The sequence below is a fragment of the Pundamilia nyererei genome, unplaced genomic scaffold, assembly GCF_000239375.1.
Source record: "Pundamilia nyererei isolate P.nyererei 1_Seehausen unplaced genomic scaffold, PunNye1.0 scaffold00060, whole genome shotgun sequence".
Classification (NCBI taxonomy): domain Eukaryota; kingdom Metazoa; phylum Chordata; class Actinopteri; order Cichliformes; family Cichlidae; genus Pundamilia; species Pundamilia nyererei.
In genome coordinates, this window is record NW_005187461.1 from 2539493 (window position 1) to 2558875 (window position 19383).

At 40.7% G+C, this 19383-nt stretch overlaps 1 protein-coding gene across 1 annotated transcript in view; it reads right to left on the reverse strand.

Annotated features, from left to right (window-relative positions):
* LOC102207793 (neural-cadherin-like) overlaps positions 1-19383 on the reverse strand; it is a 107705-nt gene that overhangs the window by 16939 nt on the left and 71383 nt on the right. The window contains exons 14-25 of the mRNA XM_005734833.2: positions 17576-17703; positions 17016-17202; positions 14109-14252; positions 12503-12786; positions 10419-12027; positions 9620-9713; positions 8650-8834; positions 6204-6433; positions 5447-5724; positions 3342-3556; positions 1833-1960; positions 1535-1662 (exon numbers count right to left, since the gene is read on the reverse strand). Of these exons, the coding sequence (XP_005734890.1) occupies positions 1535-1662; positions 1833-1960; positions 3342-3556; positions 5447-5724; positions 6204-6433; positions 8650-8834; positions 9620-9713; positions 10419-12027; positions 12503-12786; positions 14109-14252; positions 17016-17202; positions 17576-17703 (3610 nt within the window). The remainder of the gene's footprint in view (positions 1-1534; positions 1663-1832; positions 1961-3341; positions 3557-5446; positions 5725-6203; positions 6434-8649; positions 8835-9619; positions 9714-10418; positions 12028-12502; positions 12787-14108; positions 14253-17015; positions 17203-17575; positions 17704-19383) is intronic.

Consider the following 19383-nt stretch of genomic DNA (forward strand, 5'->3'; position numbering starts at 1 on the left):
AAAGCGAGCGCCACTATTAACAGAAACATAGTGAAAGATTAGTTTGGCATTTTAAGGATTATATCTGAGGCTTTTATCAACAGCTCCCCTCCTCCAGAGAGGCCTGCTTGGTACACAGAGAAATTGAACGCTCTGAACTCAGACTAGTCTGAGTCACTATCTGATCTCATTTACAAATAATGCTCGTGCATAAACACAATTTCTGATATTATTTATGCAGCATGAAGACTAAAGCTTTTGCATGACTGCAGCATCACATACCAGACATAAACGTATTGTTTTAATGTTTTATTTATTTTGCAGAAATAGAGAAAAAACAGACTGTAAATGAAGTTTTTAAATTGTTGCACAAATGCAATTAGTCTGATTTCCAAGTGATGTGTGTCCAATGGGCACAGACCAAAATGCCTCAGGATACAATCTGATAGACATAAAACTAATCAGAGCAATGAAACATGATGGAAAAATGTAAACAGACTGCAGCATGCAGAAATGCCAGTCGTGAGAGCAATTACTGCCAGCTTGGACAAAGCCGGTTGGAATTCTGCTTGAATGTGACGGGAGCTAGACTCATTCTTCCTGAGTAAATGAAACATGAGCTGCCCGATTTGTCATTTTTCCTGCTAAGATATTGAATCTGAAACATTTAACTGAGTATGAATAGAAAATAAATCAGCAGCAATTTTGATTTTGATAGCAATGGTTTAAATTATTTATTTATTATTTTTATTATTAGTCAAAGCAAAAAATGTATTACAAAAGGCACTTTCATAGTAAACTAAGAATCCAACATTAAAATGCTATGAGTTTGCCGGCAAGCAAAGATCAGCCTTTATCTACTAAAGCTGGTCTCTGGTTTCCAATAAAACATTTCCAAGCAGTGTTGACATGATGTACAAACATCCTTATCATTTCAGTCACCTCCCAAACAATGTCAATAGAAGCTTGGTTTTGGTGGAGACATCTTCCTGTTAAAAGGTAGTTTTTCCTCCCTACTGTCACCAAGTACTGGCTCATAGGACAATGTCTCATTGCTTTTTTTAAATAAGGTCCTTAACTTACAGCATTAAGCATCTTGAGCTGCCTGCTGTTGTGATTTGGCACGGCATAAAAAACCCTCTATCAACAACTGTGTGCATTTTTTGATTTTTTTAATAGTATTGCAAACTACTGCTGCTGTTGCTAGAGAACTATTTAGTCCTGTGGAAACACTGGGCATTTAGACACCGTCCCATGGGTCAGGCAGAGTTTTGGGTTTAAGACCAGCAAACAGAATGAATAATTAGCATTTAGGCAAATTTCCCCTGAGAAATTACAAAGCCCAACTGTTAAACAAGTTAAACAAGTGCAGCTATTGTATTTTTCTGTGTGTGCACTTGTGTGTACGGTAAATTATAACAGATTAATTGATTATCTCATTATTTATCAGTGGTGTCTTATTAAAACTGGCTCCCTTCAAAATTCAAAGGAACCACTTGATTTGTTATAATGTGCAGCATTGGTCACACTTTCTTTATTTAAATATTGATCTTACTTTCCCCTGTTGGGTGTGACTCCTCGGATTTCACAGGATGAGCGGTCCTCTGTCATTGCCCACGAGTCTACGCCTTCTGTCTCCATGACAATTGCAGTGGAACATCGATCCAGAGTAAAGCGCACTTCCTTTAAATTGGGCAAGAGTGAAGAGAGAGGTCATCTCTAATTTATGTGTAGATGTGTGAGTGTACTGCTGCCTGGCACTCTCTTAAAACTGTGGTGTATATGTATTATAATCTGATGTCTTCTGCGTACTCAGGAAGAAAATGGGGAATACATGCATGTGCATGTCTTACTTTACTGTTGCTCCTCACATCGAGGCGATGCCAGCGTCTATCAGCCACCCCGACATTATTTGTTAACTGGAGCACCAAGGTCCCAGAACCATGGTTAATTTTCAGGCTAGGCGTCCCTCCAATCAGCTCTGAGGAAGATAATGATGAGCATTTACATCGACTAGTCTAAAAATCAGCATAAAACTAAAAAAAAAAAAAAAGCAGAATATTACATTTTAAAAATCTAAAGGCGGAGTGAATAAAAAACTGTGATGAAATGCATCACAAACAAACAAAACAGGCAGGAAAAAAATGCAAGATGCAAATAACCAGTTTGTGTAAACAGGAAAAACCCAAGGGATGTATGAAAGCATCTCACTTCAAAACAAAAACACAGTGTGAACCAAAAAGGAGGGTGACAATACAGTAACAAAGCCGAGCTGTACAACGGAATCAAAATTGCACCAGAAACAAATAGCTTTAAAATAAGTTGTCAAATTGTAAACAAAAACAGCTTAATAGTCAGTTTCTCTGAGTTACTATTCCCAATGAGCTCTGTGCAAGATTTCTGAAATTAGAAATTAATTATTTTAAATGGTGACACAAATGACACTGAATTCACCTACAAATTCACCTAAAATCTGAGAGTTAAATACCTGAAAACCTGAATAAAATATATATGCATGGCTCGATATCAGCAGTGGTAAATTAGAAAGCATGTTTTCTGTAACTTCCCTGAATCAACCCCTTTGAGTAAAATACAAAATTATGGGTTGAGGGAATAGTAATTTGAAACTGTATGCATGTGAGTGCATGTATCACAGCACAAATATTTATACCATGATGGCGACAGCACTGTAATCCAAAAATACAATTCAGACTGGTTTCTATGGATCTATATCTACTCGAGGAAACTTAATTTATCTGCACAATTACAGCACATAATTTTAATTACATTAACAATAACATGAATCGCTGTAGTAACATCATTTCAGTTTCATTACCATGATTCTTATGATACTGAATCACTTTGTCTAGATGCTGCATAGTGTAACTATAAAGCTTTATGCATAGCTGTCCCAATGCAAAATAACCTATTCACTTTGATGAAATATTTACTGCTGTCCTTCACCTGGCAGATTGAGTTTTGAGCCTCTGTGTCAGCAAGAATAAACCCCACTGATGTGTCCTTGAGTGAGACACTGAAAGTCTATAAGCCTGTTCTAAAGCTGAGCCACCACTCTGACGCAGGGGGTAAGCAAAACAGAATTCGTTATGGCAGACGGCAAACTATTACATACACATTAAACAGTGAAACGGGGTTTCCTGCATAGTACCACATTAACGGTATAACTCAGTCAAGTGAGTGCTCCTATCTCTCAGTGGTGCACTAACGAACGAAATTTGCCTCGTATATCTGATTAGCTACCACCCAGTAATTAAACACACAAAATTAAGTCGCAGGTTTGAGTGCAGTAACAGCCCAGAGGCCCCTTGGCACACATCTAATTATACAGACTCTTTCTTTACCTATGGCCATGTAGTCTTCACTGTCCCCAGGCATAAGAGTGGCCATCGGGCCGGCATACAGTAGCAGTCCGTCATCTTCCTCAGTCATAAACTCCAGTGAAAGATGGCTATCAAAGCAAGGCCTTATGGGGGGAAACCAGGCATAGCCGTTGCCAAGGAAACTAACTCTCATCTGCTGACAGTCTGGCCCCTCAAGCTGTGGGGGGCACTGGCACCTGTAGCACCAAGGAGAAAAACAGTGTGGAAAATCAAGGGAAAACAAGGGGAAAGAAACAATCAGTGTCATTCAGTTTTGAGTTCGGAGAAATCTTCACGCTGTCCAATCTCTGGATAAGTGCATGGCGACTTTTCTCCGGCATACGTGACAGCTTTGTTGATTCACGCAGACAGAGGTTTGACTTTGCTCTAACATGCTGGCTGTCAACAGACAGCTGGGAAAGCACTTTTTCAAATTGCATGCATTAGCCACGAAGCCCCAAATGTTCAACTCCACATTAAATCAATTAGCTATGAACACAACATTACTCTGATCTATTCTTTATCTATCACAGCTGTCTGAGCTGAACCCTCTGGAGGGAGTTCCTGCTCAGCACATCACATTTCCTTTGTTGGAAGATAATTATTTCCATTTCTCTCACTTTTCTATGTGTCGAAGCACCACAGATTTTCTCTTAAGGTATTACACACTGGCTGATAACTGTGCAAATGCTTCATCTTGTAGTTATCCACTTTGATTAGGACTTGAGTGGACTGGAAACCGGAAATTAAATGTGTTTTATGATTTTGCTGACTCTGTTTGTGAGACCACAGTGTTAAACATAAATAATCATACATAAATGCCATACAAAGATACACGTAGTAAAGAAAAACAGCTTATTTTTGATGGTGGGGATTGAGGGGACCAGTTGATCTCATCCTGTCCTCTCCACTGCAGGCATGTGAGACAAGCTGGCTTTGCTGATAATGTCAAAGCCATCTATTTTCATGCGGTGTCTGAGGAAAGCTGTGTGTACTGAGACTGTTAAGGGATGTTTCTCCCATTGCTGTTTATTCTGCAGAGGGGCAACACATGTCAGGAATACTGATCCATATGCAGCAAAAGGGGCGGCTTAGGCAGAGTGTAGCCTTATGCATACATATGCACACGCAAAGCACAGTGCACCTCGAGAGTCGTGCCGGTCCAAATCAGGAGGTGCATGGCATGTTTTTCTTACTTCTGACTGACAATATCTGATCAGCTGCTGTCTGAGGTTTCCTGTTAAGCTCCTTTGACAGAGAATAGAAGCAGAAATTGGATTCTTTACGGCTGGACTGCATTCACAGGAGCTCATATATGACACATACAGGGAGATACTCTTCTTACAGAACAAAGGCTCCTTGCAGCAATATACAGATCAATTGGAGCAGAGACAATTTAAAGATACAAGGAAAAAAAGGTGTGCACGCTGCTGTTGACAAACTTGCATGCTAACTGAAATTTTAAGAAGTTGTGCGCATAGAGGGGGAAGGGTTAATCCCCTTGCCCTATATATATTTTGTAATCCAAGCACAAGTATGTACATGAAACAAAGTGCATGCTGTTTCTTCGGTGATATATGCCCACAGAGACCTACACACTTACGTCCTGAATATTGACTGCAGACATTTATCCATATATAAGGTTAAATTCAAAGTACAGGTCTATAACCTTGATACCGAGGTTAGACTCATTATTTGCAAGAACTTTAAAAATTTCAATAACGGGCTGCAGTGATACACATCTCATTTCAAAATCCTGGCAAGATAAACTCAGTTTTCAAAATCACGTGGACACACTCAAACATTGATTCCACGGTATAAAGGCAAGCCTTTAAAAAAATGATGTAACTGCAGATTTAGCTAACAATACAGCCGAGCTCCTCAAGACTTTTAGTTCTTTTCGTTGCAGCTGAAGAAGATTTTTTTCACAGGGGACCCACAGTAATTCTGGGCTCAATTTCCAAGGTATCACTCTAACAGCAAATCTACTAGGACTAGAAAGAAGACTGCTGCTCTTATTTCCGTTAAATATCTTTTAAGAGCCTATTTCATCTTAAGTTCTTTACAACTGCAGAAATGCCTCTCACCTGTATCCGTTCTGCGTGTCGATGCAGGTTCCCCCATTAAGGCAGGGGTTACTGGAGTAGGAAGAGCAGCGTTGATGGGTCATTTCTCTGGCAGCGCAGCCACACACAGCCAAGGATGTTACTTTCACTGAGACCAGGGATAAAGCACCCGAGTCTATCAAGGTGGGTGAGTCACTGATGCTTAACTGTGTGGAGCAGCCACCGGATGTCTTGCAATCGGTGTGCACGCACTCATCTACTTGCACCTGGTGCACGTTCGCACGCAATACTGACTGCAGCTGCAGAGAGGAAAGGAAGAGCGCAGCAGATGAGTGAGACAAAAACGAGAATTACAATAATTGTGGCTGAAGATAACAGGGATTTGTATCACCGATGCCGGTGGCGCGCGGGACACGCTGATTTACACTTGGCGAAACAAAACAACTTCACGAGAAATGCAAAAGAGCAAGGCAAGGCCTTCATCATAAATATTTTAATATTCTAACTGGCTACTGTTAAAGAATCATGATATGTCACTGGGTATGACAGATGAATCACAGCGATGCATAATGAACACATGGACGAAAGAGGGCAAGACAAAGACAACAAATAAATGGGAGAGACAAAGAGACATGACAGGGGCAGGCAGAAAACAGACACAAAGTTGGTGTGAAATCAAAGGGCAGATAAAAAGCTGCTGGTTTCCCTCAACCCCCCGAGTGTATCACTTGATATACAAGCACCGATGACTATCTATCCTACGTGATAACATATGTACCTTCTTTTTATGTGCGTCGAGGACACCGTGCAGCTTCTCTAGGCGCAGGTAGCCATTATCAGTTAGCACATTGAAGTGGATGTCCACAGTTTTTTCGTCTCTGTCTGCGATGCTAAAAACGTTGATACTCCCTGGTCTGACAGACAAGGTTTCAGACAGGAAGTCCCAGAACGCCTCGAGCCGACTCTTCCCCTCGACACGAGAGTCGATAAAATCTTTTGCTGTAATGCCTTCAGGAGACAAAGAGAAGGGAGGTTCGTGAAATAAGAACTACTGACTTGTCAATGACAACTACAGAGTTGATCAAAGTCTACCAAGTTCCTGATTCTATTAGCGTGAGACGTAGCCGAACATCCTTCTCTATTGATCCTATTTCCATTCTGAGTCATCCGTAAGGCAAATGAATCATGATGCACATAACACAAATTGTTTACTTTTTCACCGAAACAATGTTAGAGTCTTGACAAACTGTCTCGAACAGGATATTTTAATGACCGCGAAGGCAATCGCATTTGGCGTTTCACCTTCCAGTGATATGTGGAGAACGCGAGCAGTCACCTTTAATATCCCAAAAATGGTAACAACCTGGAATCAGACGCATCCATAACAGCCTTTGACTCTGTTTGCTGAATGACTTTTTAAATGTCAAGGACTTTACCTGACACTTCCAAACTGACCTTTATAACTCAAATGTACTCTGAGAGACTGTCAAAAAATGAACACTCTGACATAAACTTTAGAATGTTGAAGAAGGAGGAGGAAACGATTATCAACAAGCAGTATGAATGGTTGCTTTACAATGCTTAGAAATGTTAAATAATGCAAGTATAGAAAATTCTTTTGACAGCATATTATTTTTGTGTTAACTGGATTGACAACCTGATAATCATTCAATGAAAAGTACCAATTTATTCTTGCCTGTGGGAGATGCTGTCTTTTTCAACATCAGCCTCGAACAAGAATTTAACAGCAACAACAAAGAGCATGCTTTTTTTTGTCTGCGGAGGATGACTGAGAACAAGAATCCAATTGAAAACTTATTGTTATATAATTTTTTTTACTTATAGTCCTGGGGTCACGTACAAGGTGCAATCAAAATGTTCAGTTACTCAGCCCAAAATCAAAAACCTTATAAGGGTTTCCAGTTTAACCAATCTCCCATTATAGTTAGTCTCCTTGGGCATTACCATATTGCCTTTAGTGTGGCAGATATTTTTAGCTTGCTCCCTCAAAGTCCAGCTCCTGTCCCTAGTATGTGCTAGAGCTGGCCAGAGAAAAATCCTCAACTTCATCTTTAGGTTAAGGATAACCATTAACCCCATGACCAGAAGGTTGGGGGTTCAAATCCAGCAAACAGCTACTCTGAGGTACCCTTGAGCAAGATACCGTCTCTACACACTGCTCCCCCAAAAGATTTCCACCATGTGGGACTATAAGGGGGTTTAAAATAAAACAAAAAAAAGTTTAGCTAACAATGCTTAAAATACAAACTGGACTGTTGAAAAACAAAACTAACTGAAATGAGGTTGTGAAGGCTGGAAAACTAACTAAAAAAAAAAAAAAATAGTGGAATGAGTTTTAGTATTTGTTAGTTTCATGTAATTTTATCACAACATGTCTGATGAAGCTTTTTTGGATGTCTAATGAGAGACTGAGAGTAAACTGCCTGTACTGATTTTCCTAAATCTGGCCTTGACAAATGCCCTCCATGCAAAAGTAAATAAAAAAAAAATGAACTAAAACAAATCATTTTAAACAATAAAAACACTGAGCTTAAATGACAAAATCTACTTTGGAAACAGAAAAAAATCCAAATGAAATAAGAATAAAAGGTTAAGAAATACAAAACTGAAATAACTTTGGTAGGTGAAAGTAAAATGCTGTTAAATGTTTCAATATTCATGGTACTGTGTAGCAAAAATTGGAACTTTTCCATATGTAAACACTGAGTGGAAATTACAATTGTTACACTTGAACTTCTGCAGCTGTGCTATGCCGTCTATTTTCCTCTTTTTGTCATAGCAACATGTTTGATTCTCAGATTTGCTACATTTGCCTCCCTGCAACTTGGACCACTTCCCCAAAATGAAATTTGAAAATAAAATTGGAAGGACGCAGTTATAATAAACTGTAGGAGATCCAGTACACATCATTAATGCACAAAAGCAAATGCTCACAACAGAGTGATATTAAAAGAGCAGCTGTGCTAGAAGCGATGTGGTGCTGCCCAAACAGGCTACCTATGAGGTTAGAGCAAGTCAATTTGAATCAGCTATGTGCTTTGATTTTTTTAAAGGTGGAACATTTTGATCACATGCTGTACTGATGAAACAGGGAAAACAAAGTGAAACACATGTCTACCTGCTGTGCCGGAGGCACCCAGGGATTCAAAATTAACCCACAGCATTCATGCCAACATTTAAGTCAGTGTTTGTGCAAATGCTACCGGTCAAACGCAGTGAGGCAGACGATAGGATGGCCTTTTCCTCCAGCTCCCAGACATGAACTCTGACTCCTGAGATTACATCAGGCCACACACCATCAGACACCTCAACCCTCAGCCAGTAGCTGCCACCTGGAATGTTCTGTCGCAGGTTTAGCTCTCCTGAGCTCTGGTCCACACTGAAGTACCTGAAGAAACAAATGAAAGCTGTAAAGTAGGAAACTGTTGCTTCAGTATAAAATGAGAGAAAGAGAAATTCAAAATCAGGGTTCCTTTTGTTTCTTAGCTCCTGTCTGAAAGATATATACGAAACAGATGGCAGACAGACATGTAGAAAATTGGTCAGTGGTACCTGGGCTCACTCCAACAGGAAGTGAATACAAATTAATGTTAAAAAACAAAAAGCTCAGAGAAACAGATAAACAAAAAGTGCCAGGAAAAAAGACAGACGAGAAAGGAAAATGCTTCTGCTCGAAAAACTCATGAAAGGGCTTGATAGTTGTCATGGTAACTGTCAAAATTTGTTATATGAATAAAACAAATATGCAATTGGTATTTCTAATCTGATCTTAAGGGTGTGAACACTGAATAACTGCACGGTTCTGCAAGGTTCCTACGAAACAGCCTAGTAAGAAGGGCTGTTTCATCCAAGGAACATAACACAAGTGGATCAAGGATTGCTTAGGTTTTTTTGCTGGGGGTGTTTTTTAATCTGATTGTATATTCCAGAATATCGATCAGCTTGCATTAGAGGCCAAGGAAATAAGATTAGGAGGATTAGGAAAAACTAACTGTGAGACCGGCCCTTGTTAGCAATGCGCCTACAGCATTTCTTTTAGCCCACATCCTCTTTATTTTACAGTTTGGCAGTTCTTCTGATACATTATTACGTTAGCACTTGTACCACTGCTACACACTGGGAGATCAGCATGTTTTCAGAGAACATTAGATGCATTTAACAGTGAGCTCTTACTTAGCTGCACTCGTCTCCAGAGTGTAGGTTTTGTTGTCCCAGTCATCTGGATCTGGGGCATATACCTTCCCCAGTGCTGCATTCGCTATCCTTCCTGTTCAAGGTAAACACACACACACTGACTCAGTCTGGACAGAATCTGCTGATGCCAACACTTATCTTTTTCGTCCCTCTCTTCTCCTTATCTTGCATCCTTGTGTTCTGTTCTACTTATTATGCTCATAACTGTGGAGTCCCACTGCTGGAATGAATAGGCTCTCAGTGCTCCACTTCAGAGAGCGTGGAGCTTAAGGAAGCGAGGCTATCTCAGTATGGATTATGTTATTATCGACCTGCAGTGCCAGAGTACTGCAGCTGGGTAAACAATGGCAGCCTGGATGAGTCACGCTGCTCCTGTTTTCCACAATTACCAAAAATGTCATGTAGCTGAGTGTGTGATCAAAACACTAACAAGCCAATGTGCCTAACCAACTTACCTGGAGGGTAGAAACACTATAAAGAAATAAGAATCATGATTCTTATCATATTGTGATGTTCAGATGAGCTTTAGGCATAGGGTTGGCAGGGGAAGACTCTGCTGGGAGCTTCAGAAAGGATGTGACAATGATATTACCATAAGAAAACACTGCTAGAATGTAATAGAAAGAAAGCAATTATGAATTCCAGACTACTCTAAGCACGTATGGTGGTGAAAACTTTCCCCTAGAGCTGTAGCCTCAGTTTTCCCTCTTGACTCAAGCTCTCCTTGCGCTGTAAAAACAAAAAATCAGGGGCAAAAAGAAGAGAACAAGCATCTCACCCTTGTAGCTATGTACGTAGACATCTTTCTCTCCTGCCTGATGGGCGTTATCATTATGATCGCCAATAGTGATGGTGAGAGTGTTTGTGGCTGTCATCGGTGGCTCGCCGCTGTCAATCATAATAACAGGCAAGTGGAACTCACTCTGCCTTTCCCTGTCGAATCTCCGCAGAGCGGTGAGCGTGGCAGAGCCATTCCCATGGTCCTGTAGGTGGAAGTCAGTAGAGTACACAGAGGGCAGGGAGAGATAAAAAGGAGGCCCTTGCTCTGGGGAGTCTTTGTCAGTGACATACAGAAGAGTTGAACTCCTATTGAGCCAGACCACTTGAGGCACTGGACTGTTCTCCCACAGCATGGGAATGTAGGCTGTCTCCAGCTCTGGCCCGTTGTCATTCACATCTAGCAATGGCAAGCGGACCGTGACACTGCCACTCAACGGCGGGGTACCCCGGTCTGTCGCCATGACGACCAGCTCATAACCTGCCACTGTCTCTCGATCCAGCGGCCTAGCGACTGTGACCACACCTGCACCGCTGACTGCAAAATGTCCATGCGGGTCTGACTCGGGGAGAATACTGTACGAAATGTCACCATTCGGACCAGAGTCGGAGTCAGAGGCCACAACCTGGATGACGCTGGTTCCTTCAGTTACATCCTCCGGCAAAGGAGACAGCAGATACGAGTCTGGGGTAAAAACAGGGGCATTATCATTCTCATCCTCCACCAGAACCAGACAGTGGATCTGGCTGGAAAAGTCAGTGTCCTCCACTTTGATGGTGAGGTTAAACCTTTGCTCCCCTGGCTGCTCAAAGTCCAGCTTTTTCTTCAGCCTCAGAGTGCCGCTCTGCTCCAGTCTGTGGCTAACCATGTAGAATCTCTGCTCAGGGTCTCCTGCCATCACACTGAAGGCCAAATGTCCGTATGAGCCGGCATCGGGATCCACAGCACTCAGCTCCAGGATAGGAGCGTCTTCATTTGTGCTCTCAGGTACACGAGCGCCGCACCAGTCCTCTCTAAACTTTGGCACATGGTCGTTGATGTCCGTCACCACTATAGTGACGGTAGCGGTACCCGTCATGCCGCCACCATCCCGAGCCTCTACCACCATACGGTGCGTGTCGGCATGCTCACGATCGAGGCCCTCTGCTGCCACAGAGATGGTCCCAGTGCTGGAATCAATCATGAAAAGATCTGCACCGTCTGCGTTTTGTGAATTTTCCGTGATTTTGTAGGTGAGGATTGCATTTTGGCCTACGGCTGCATCATCAAGGTCTACAGCCATCATTTCCACAACTAATGTTCCAGGAGGGGAGTTCTCAGCTACACTGCTGTGGCAGTTATCAGGCGCACATGAAAAAGTGGGGGCGTTGTCATTGATGTCCCACACGTTGATGATAACATCCGTAAAGCCGGTAAGTCCCTCGCCCTCTTCGTCAGTTGCCATGACAACAAAGCGCCAGACAGCACGCTCTTCTCTGTCCAGGGTGTGCTGGACGTACATCTCCCCCGTGATGTCGTTGATCATGAAGTGTGACTCCGCCCCTTGGCCATGAATGGAATACCGTATGGCACCCTGGTCTGCATCTTTGTCTGGGTCAGTAGCTGTCACCTGCAGAGATAACGACAACTTCCTGAGAAAATGGATATTCATTCATCCAGTCAACCCCAAATTACTGCTTCCTCTTATCTCACCTCAGCCGTCACCCAAATCTTCTTTGCTTTCGGATTTTTTTAGACAGCCCATTTAAGTGTTTGCACTTTTCCCTGACCACCCAAATTAAAGCAATAAGCTCTGATCAGGCATGTTTCTTACATCTGGCCTCGGAGTAAGTCTGACAGCTGCACTGCTGAATTTCCCCGCACAACATCTATCTCTGTAACTTAAATGAAATTTCTAGAACGTTTTAAGCTAGGGTAAAGCACTAACAGTAGATAAACTGAAATAACATGTCACATTTTAAAATTGTGATCATTACTTAGCCGCAGCTATGGCCACACTAAGAAGGCGGTGTTTTAAAGATTATTACAGATGCTTAAATTACAGTAATTACTGAAAGAAGCACAGTATGTGTGTAGCCTCGTACCTGTAATACAAACACGGGTGACCCATCAAGCTCCTCTGTGACAGATCCGTAGTACTCATTCATGGAAAACACAGGCGCCTCATCATTCTTATTAACCACAGTAACTACCACCGCAGCGTAGTCTTCCCATTTCCCATCTGAGGCGAGAATCAGAAGCTTGTACCTCTTCTGCTGCTCATAGTCCAATGGCTGTGCAATAAAGATTGTCCCAACCTCTGGCTCGATGTCAAAGACACCACCTTTGTTGCCAGATGTTATCTGGTAGCGCAGCTTGGCGTTGGCCCCTGCGGCAGGAATTAAAAATGCATGTTTGAAAATGTGTTTAGTATCATTTTTACAATGTAGTAGAATTCACAGTGGGCTTTGTTCATGTCATTATTTCTTAAATCTCTGCATGCTGATACCTCACTATTGTCCCTTTTCATTTGTTGTTGCATTCCTCCAAAAACAAAAGGGTGTAACCACAAGGGTATTACACCTCATTTCCTCTAAGACCTGACTATTAGTAGGTTTTCATGTCTTCCTTTCTTCTTTTGATTACTTAATTAAATGGAAACTTTGTACCTCGTCTCCCTGGCTTTAATCAGATACTAATTAAAAAAAAGAGTGTCGAAAAAAGTAAAAGGGAACATGAGAGCGAAAAGCAGCATAATGCGCTCTGATAGTTCTCCCTAGGGAATGATTGTGAGGCTTGGGAGAGGGTGGGGGGAGGATTGTAGTTGTAGGAAGTCAATATCTGAAGCTATGTGTTGTGTCTCTATGGTCACCACCCGGTGTGGTGGTTTAATACTGGAATATTTAAGATAATCTCCTGCAATGTACAGTCTTTGCTTTCAATCATTTTGTTGGGTTAAAGTAGCTTCAATCCCATGTAAATACACTAATCTGTACTATTAACACAACCCTTACTGACAAAGTGCTCCCTGTCTCCCACAGGGCCCTGGTAGGCTTATTGCGGCCAAACCCAGGGTGGAGTTTTTAAACAAGACAGATTGAGTAGAGCCTCTTAGGCACAAGTGCAACAGTATTGTAACTTTAATGTTGGTGGTTGGAGTTATTCCACAGCTATTCATCATTAGTGCTGCAGCCCAGCCTAAGCTGCACCCCCGCTCCCCATAAATACTTGATTAACGGACCTAAACATGTCTGATAAAGGGATCTTAGGCTACTGCTATACAGAGGATGAGCAACCGCTTTATTGCTTAAATCCCACCCACCCACTGTGTGGGAGCGTGTCACTCTTTTTGGAACATATGTGCCACAGTGCATTACCGAGCACTTAAATGACTACTAAATCTAGCACACTGCTTGATTTCAGCAGCATGATTTCAGCAGAGCTCAGACCAGATTGGAAAGGACTGCCCACAGGGTAACTTTATGAATACTGCTACAAATGAGGACCTATCTGAAGTAGTTTTGCTGTTTGCAGAAAGAGCCTGGCCAAACTGCAAACTGGAAATGTCTCTCTCTCTCAAACCCCCCCCCCCCCATCCTAAACATAAAATATTGGTTGTGGTTGGCTAGCTTCTTTAACCTTTATTTCTAGAAAGTGGAATCAGTAAAAATGCCACGGGACTCAATCGTTCTGATGTCATTTCAAACTTACCTTCATCCTCGTCATTAGCACTAACAGTGACAACAGCCAGGCCCACATCTGCATTCTCATCAACGCCGACTTCATACAGTCGCTGAGCAAACACCGGTTTGTTGTCGTTGACGTCGCTGATGAAAACTCTCACATACGCTGTGTCTGCAAGAATGACAGAATGGCAGAAGATTAAACGGCACGCACAGCTCACACACATACATACTCGAACCATTACTGTAAGTGTGTTACTCTCATTCCATCTGTTTATTGATTCTACAATTCATTGTCACTGTTTAGTGGGGAAGAGGTACTTAACCCAGCACAATGTTGCTCAATGACGTATAAATTAGACAAAACATTACTCACAAAGATCTGCTGTAAATTACATGAATTATTCATTTTGTCAAGAGTTTATTCTTTTTACAGGGGGGACGGTTCTGAAGAGAAAGAGTAACAATAATGGGGCTAAACCTCGTCAACGAGCTACTTTCCTTTTTTTTTTTAACCGAGCGCAGATAACTAGGAAGGTTAAATATTTATAAGATGACAAGTGTTTGTGTCTTATCTGTGGGCTCCTCATTACATTGTTTATTCCTTTAGTTAAAAAGAGTAAATTATCTGCTCACAGAGCACATGGGTGACATGTTTATTTGGAGCTGCTGCAGTAAAAGATGGCGGAATGTGGCTTTATTTTCTTGGCTTGTTTTTGCATTTGCCTCCTCCGTTTGGTGCATCCCGGGGGTAACAGAGGGACAGGTAATGTTTGCAGGGAAGATGAGCCCTTCTGGATGCGGTAGATATGTAGACACAACTAAGGCTCATCGCAAATGCTAAGCAGCCCTGGCAGCCTGAAGAGAGGGTTTTGCTACTCCAAAACACCACCCGGCACTCCTAACACCTCCTTCACAAACAGAGGCAAATACCCCCGTCTAAATACAAATGTCATAGGACGTCATTCTAAACACAGATATTATTACTGCGGAAATGTCACACTGTGAACAAGGTAAACAAACAAAGGCCTTTCTGGTTAAATTGTGAAACGAGAGAGTTAAAAAGGGGAAGAAATAAGGGATCGCTACAAGAAAGAGAGTTGGAAGAAATCTCTGAGCTATTTTCACATGGAAGAGAGTGTTGCTGTCTGGTCATGGCAGTAGAATAAATCAATTTAAAATTCACTTTTCAAAGTCAATCCCAAGGTGTAAATGAATGTATTGCCAATGCAGCCTTTTTAAAACACAGTGCACAGAGGAAGCACTCCTCACAGTTTAGAGTTACAGAGTTTCAGTATTGCCCTGTAGGCATATAGGGAAAGAACAATGCTGCTTTTTATGAACTGAACATCAGACCGGGGCAGAGGTCACCCTAAAGTTAACTCTGCCAAGTTATAAAGTTTCTCGGAATGCCACAGTAGTAAAAAAACAACATATTTTTGCATCAATTTAAGGCACCGGGACACAATGAATCGGAAGTAGCTGTCGCTAATCATTTATGTCATTGTAACAAAAGAGTAATTTACACAAAGCTGGATTCTCAATTGACTTAATTGTCTGGAATAGTTTGACATTTTGGCACACACGCTTTTTCTTGTATAGAGTCAGACGAGTCGATCGAACCCATCAAGTCATTATGTTAAATACAAAGTAAGAGACAGCAGCTTGATACTTCAGCTCTAAAAAACATTCAGAAAATAAACAACCACCAACATCTGTCCAAAGGTAAGAAAAAAAAAGTGTAACAAAAGAAAAGTGTAACAAAAAAATCTAAAAAAATGTAACAGTTACAGATTTTTGTGGAATTTATGTGCCTGCTTCTTTCTGGCTGTGTGCCATAACAAGTTTTTGCACAGAACAAATCAAATATAACATTTTAATTAGTGAACTCTAGGGGTTATGATAAGCAAATTAGCCAGCTAGTGCAGCCCCGAGCAGCTACAGCATTAAACTCAGGTAAATTGAACATTAACCATGTAATCCAGTGCTGTGCTGGGAAATCGTGGGGTCCTGCCATTCATTTCGATGTAATTTTGACACATGCCAATCATCATGAAAACATTGTTGAAAACCTTGCACACTGCACTCCCCATGGATATGACAAAAGCTTTGACTTGGCCTCCAAACTCCCTAGATGCCACTGCGATGAACCATTTATGAGGCAGGCCAGAACAATCCGGAACAAACCCAGTCTATGGAGGCCCTAGCCTGCAGCCTAAGACCCAAAAGAATTAGGGCTGTGTTAGTGAATGATGATGATGAAGGGGAATATTTGATAGCTCACTAATTAAAGTGATTTTTAGCTCATTTCCACATTGATGATAATTATAACAAATTTAATTTGCCTTGCTTTAGATTTATGTTGCATCTCCACATAGTATATCCAACACTCTGGCTGTTTATGTGCCTTTTGAGATGTGCAGAGACTAGTTCATGCTTGGACTTTTGCACGCTTAATTGTGTGTTAAACAGGTAGACTGATCCATCATCACCAAGTGAGATGAAACAGGATATTTATGTCTGCTGGTTTGATTTTTAGATTTGAGCGTAACAAAACTGCACTAGAAGAGACACTTGTTTATTTTATGTCCTTTACTTTTATTTTCACGGGTGTTTATGCCGGTGAAAAACGCAGGGAGGGCGAGACAAAGAGGGGAGGAGAGATTGGTGAGCCATTTTATACATATAAAACAGACTGGATGAGTTAGCAGAACTGCCCAACAACACACACAATATATATATTTAAATATATTTTTTGAGCTTATTTATAATGTTGACAATAATACATCGGTGCAAGAATAGTTGCTTCAGATTTTGAATTTGCCAAACATGAAACTACTTTAATGAAACTGGACAAGAGTTTTAAGTCTAGATAAAAACTTTTTACCTTTTTACCCATCCAACTATCCAGTCACTCATTCTTAAAATTTCTCACCTGTGTTGGGCTGTTTGTACTTCCCAGGTCGAGCTGACTCTTGGCCATCTTCTGACTGAACCTCCAGCAAGTAGGAGCTACGGGCCTCACGGTCAAAGACAGCTTCTGTGTAGATAATCCCAAGTTCTGGGTCGATACGAAACAGATTATGGTCCCCACTGCTGTCACTCAGCAGAGAGTAAGTGATCTGTGGAGCACAGGGAATTTGAAAATTAAGCTAAAGTAAAGTTTCAAGCAATAACCTGCAGAAACAGCAGAAGTTACAGGCTCTGTAGCTGAAAATGTCAAGAGGGCTAAGCAAATCAATACGCTCCATTCAACCAATATCGCCACAATCAGTGAGACAGCTGATGAAACAGCTCCCAAACCCACTTCAACAAAACTTTGAAAACAGTGGAACAAAAGCTTCCACGCTGGTGGGATTGTTGTATGATGTTACATAATGCTCTTTGTAGTGTAAATGGATGCTTTAGCAGGGAAACAGCAGTCTCTAGATTTTTGTAAAATTACTCCATTTTGCCATACCTTCACAAAATGATCATAAGTGTATAACCACAAACCTCTCCATTAAGGCCCAGGTCTTTGTCATGGGCGGATACTTGCAGAACTGAAGTCCCTATCTGGGCTCCTTCGGTCACTGAGGCCTCGTAGATGGAGGATGTGAAAAACGGTACGTTGTCATTGACGTCTTAGGATAGAAATGACATAGTCACCGTGACAATGTGTTAATTTCCTGATACCACGCACAATATCCTTTTTCTGCATTCAAAAGTGTAACCACTGATATTTTCTCAAAAATGAAATGAAATATGAGAACAAGAGAACAACACGTTCACCGCATCAGCTATAGAGGTAAATAACTTCTCTTTAGGCAAGACCAAGTAATCCCTCTTATAAGTAACTAGAATCTGTTTTTACTTTTTAAATAGGTTTTAATACTGTGCCAATTTTATATTGTGTATTTATCCCCAGTCTGCTGCTTGTTAACTTCTTTTGTCTCTGAAGCAACATGTGCAAATATACATTATATTATATTAAATATAATATAATATACACTGTTCCAAAAAATAGTAATGTCAAAGTATCTTACTGTATATTTTACAGTTTTGTATTGTCTTTCTAGAATATCATTAAATTTACATAAGTAGATGTGATTTTACAGATCATTTTCTCACATAACAGACAAATATTTGTGAAATTATGATACATTTCTGAATGTATTTTTACAATCTAAATATGCTTATGTACAAAAATATATATTTAAAAAACACGTAAATTGTGTTTTACTATATGTACAGTGATGTTATCTGTTAAATTCAAATGTAATACTATGGAAAAATATATAAAATGATCGAAAATCAATGAGAATAATAATTAAAGGAGTAATTTTGCTGGAAATGTCATGTCATCTAGGTCTGATTCAGTAATTCAGAGGTAACCAGTGAAAATATAATTAATATGAATAAAAACAAAGAAAAATATATAAAACATTGCACGGCCACGCTGTGCTAATTATATATTTTAAAATATAAATGTAGAGGTAGGAATTGCAATTAATATAAATCTCAAAGTATTCACAACATTCCTGAACAGAAATAGGCCTCTGCACCTGGGGTGAGGGTGTGGCCATGAAAACAATGGATGTTGGGACACATAATCATCGGCCAATGAATGTGAACTAACAACCACAAGGTCGTGGGTATGGCTGCACTGTAGGAAAACATCCTAATATAAAAGTATTTTACTGCATTTCACAGTTTTGTTCTGTTCTTCTAGAATATCGTCAAAGTTACGTAAATAAACTGATTTCACATTTCAAATGTAAATTAACGTTAAATCACTGTAATGTAATAAAACATAATTTTCATGATTATTAAATGTATCTGTCTGTACATATGCATATTTAGATTGTTAAAATACATTCACAACTGTATCATGATTTCACAAATATCTGTCCGTTATTTGAAAGATTGAACTGTTGAATTCAAATGTAATGCTATGCAAAAGTATATAACATGATTCCTATAAGCTTGTGTTACATCACATAAGTATTATTATCATTACTATTTAGGGCGATCGTAGCTCAAGAGTTGGCAGTTCGCCTTGTGATCAGAAGGTTGCCGGTTTGAGCCCCGGCTCGGACACTCTCGGTGTTGTGTCCGTGGTCAAGTCACTTCACCTACTGGTGATGGGCTGATGGTGCCATATGGCAGCCTCGCCTCTGTCAGTCTGTCCAAGGGTATGCAATCCATCATCATTTAAACCAACTGTATATTTCTGTACATTTACGTATTATGATTCATATTGCCACATTCATTGACCTTGTTTATAGGTAATTTCATTGTTTGATCACGTTAAAATGTTCCTA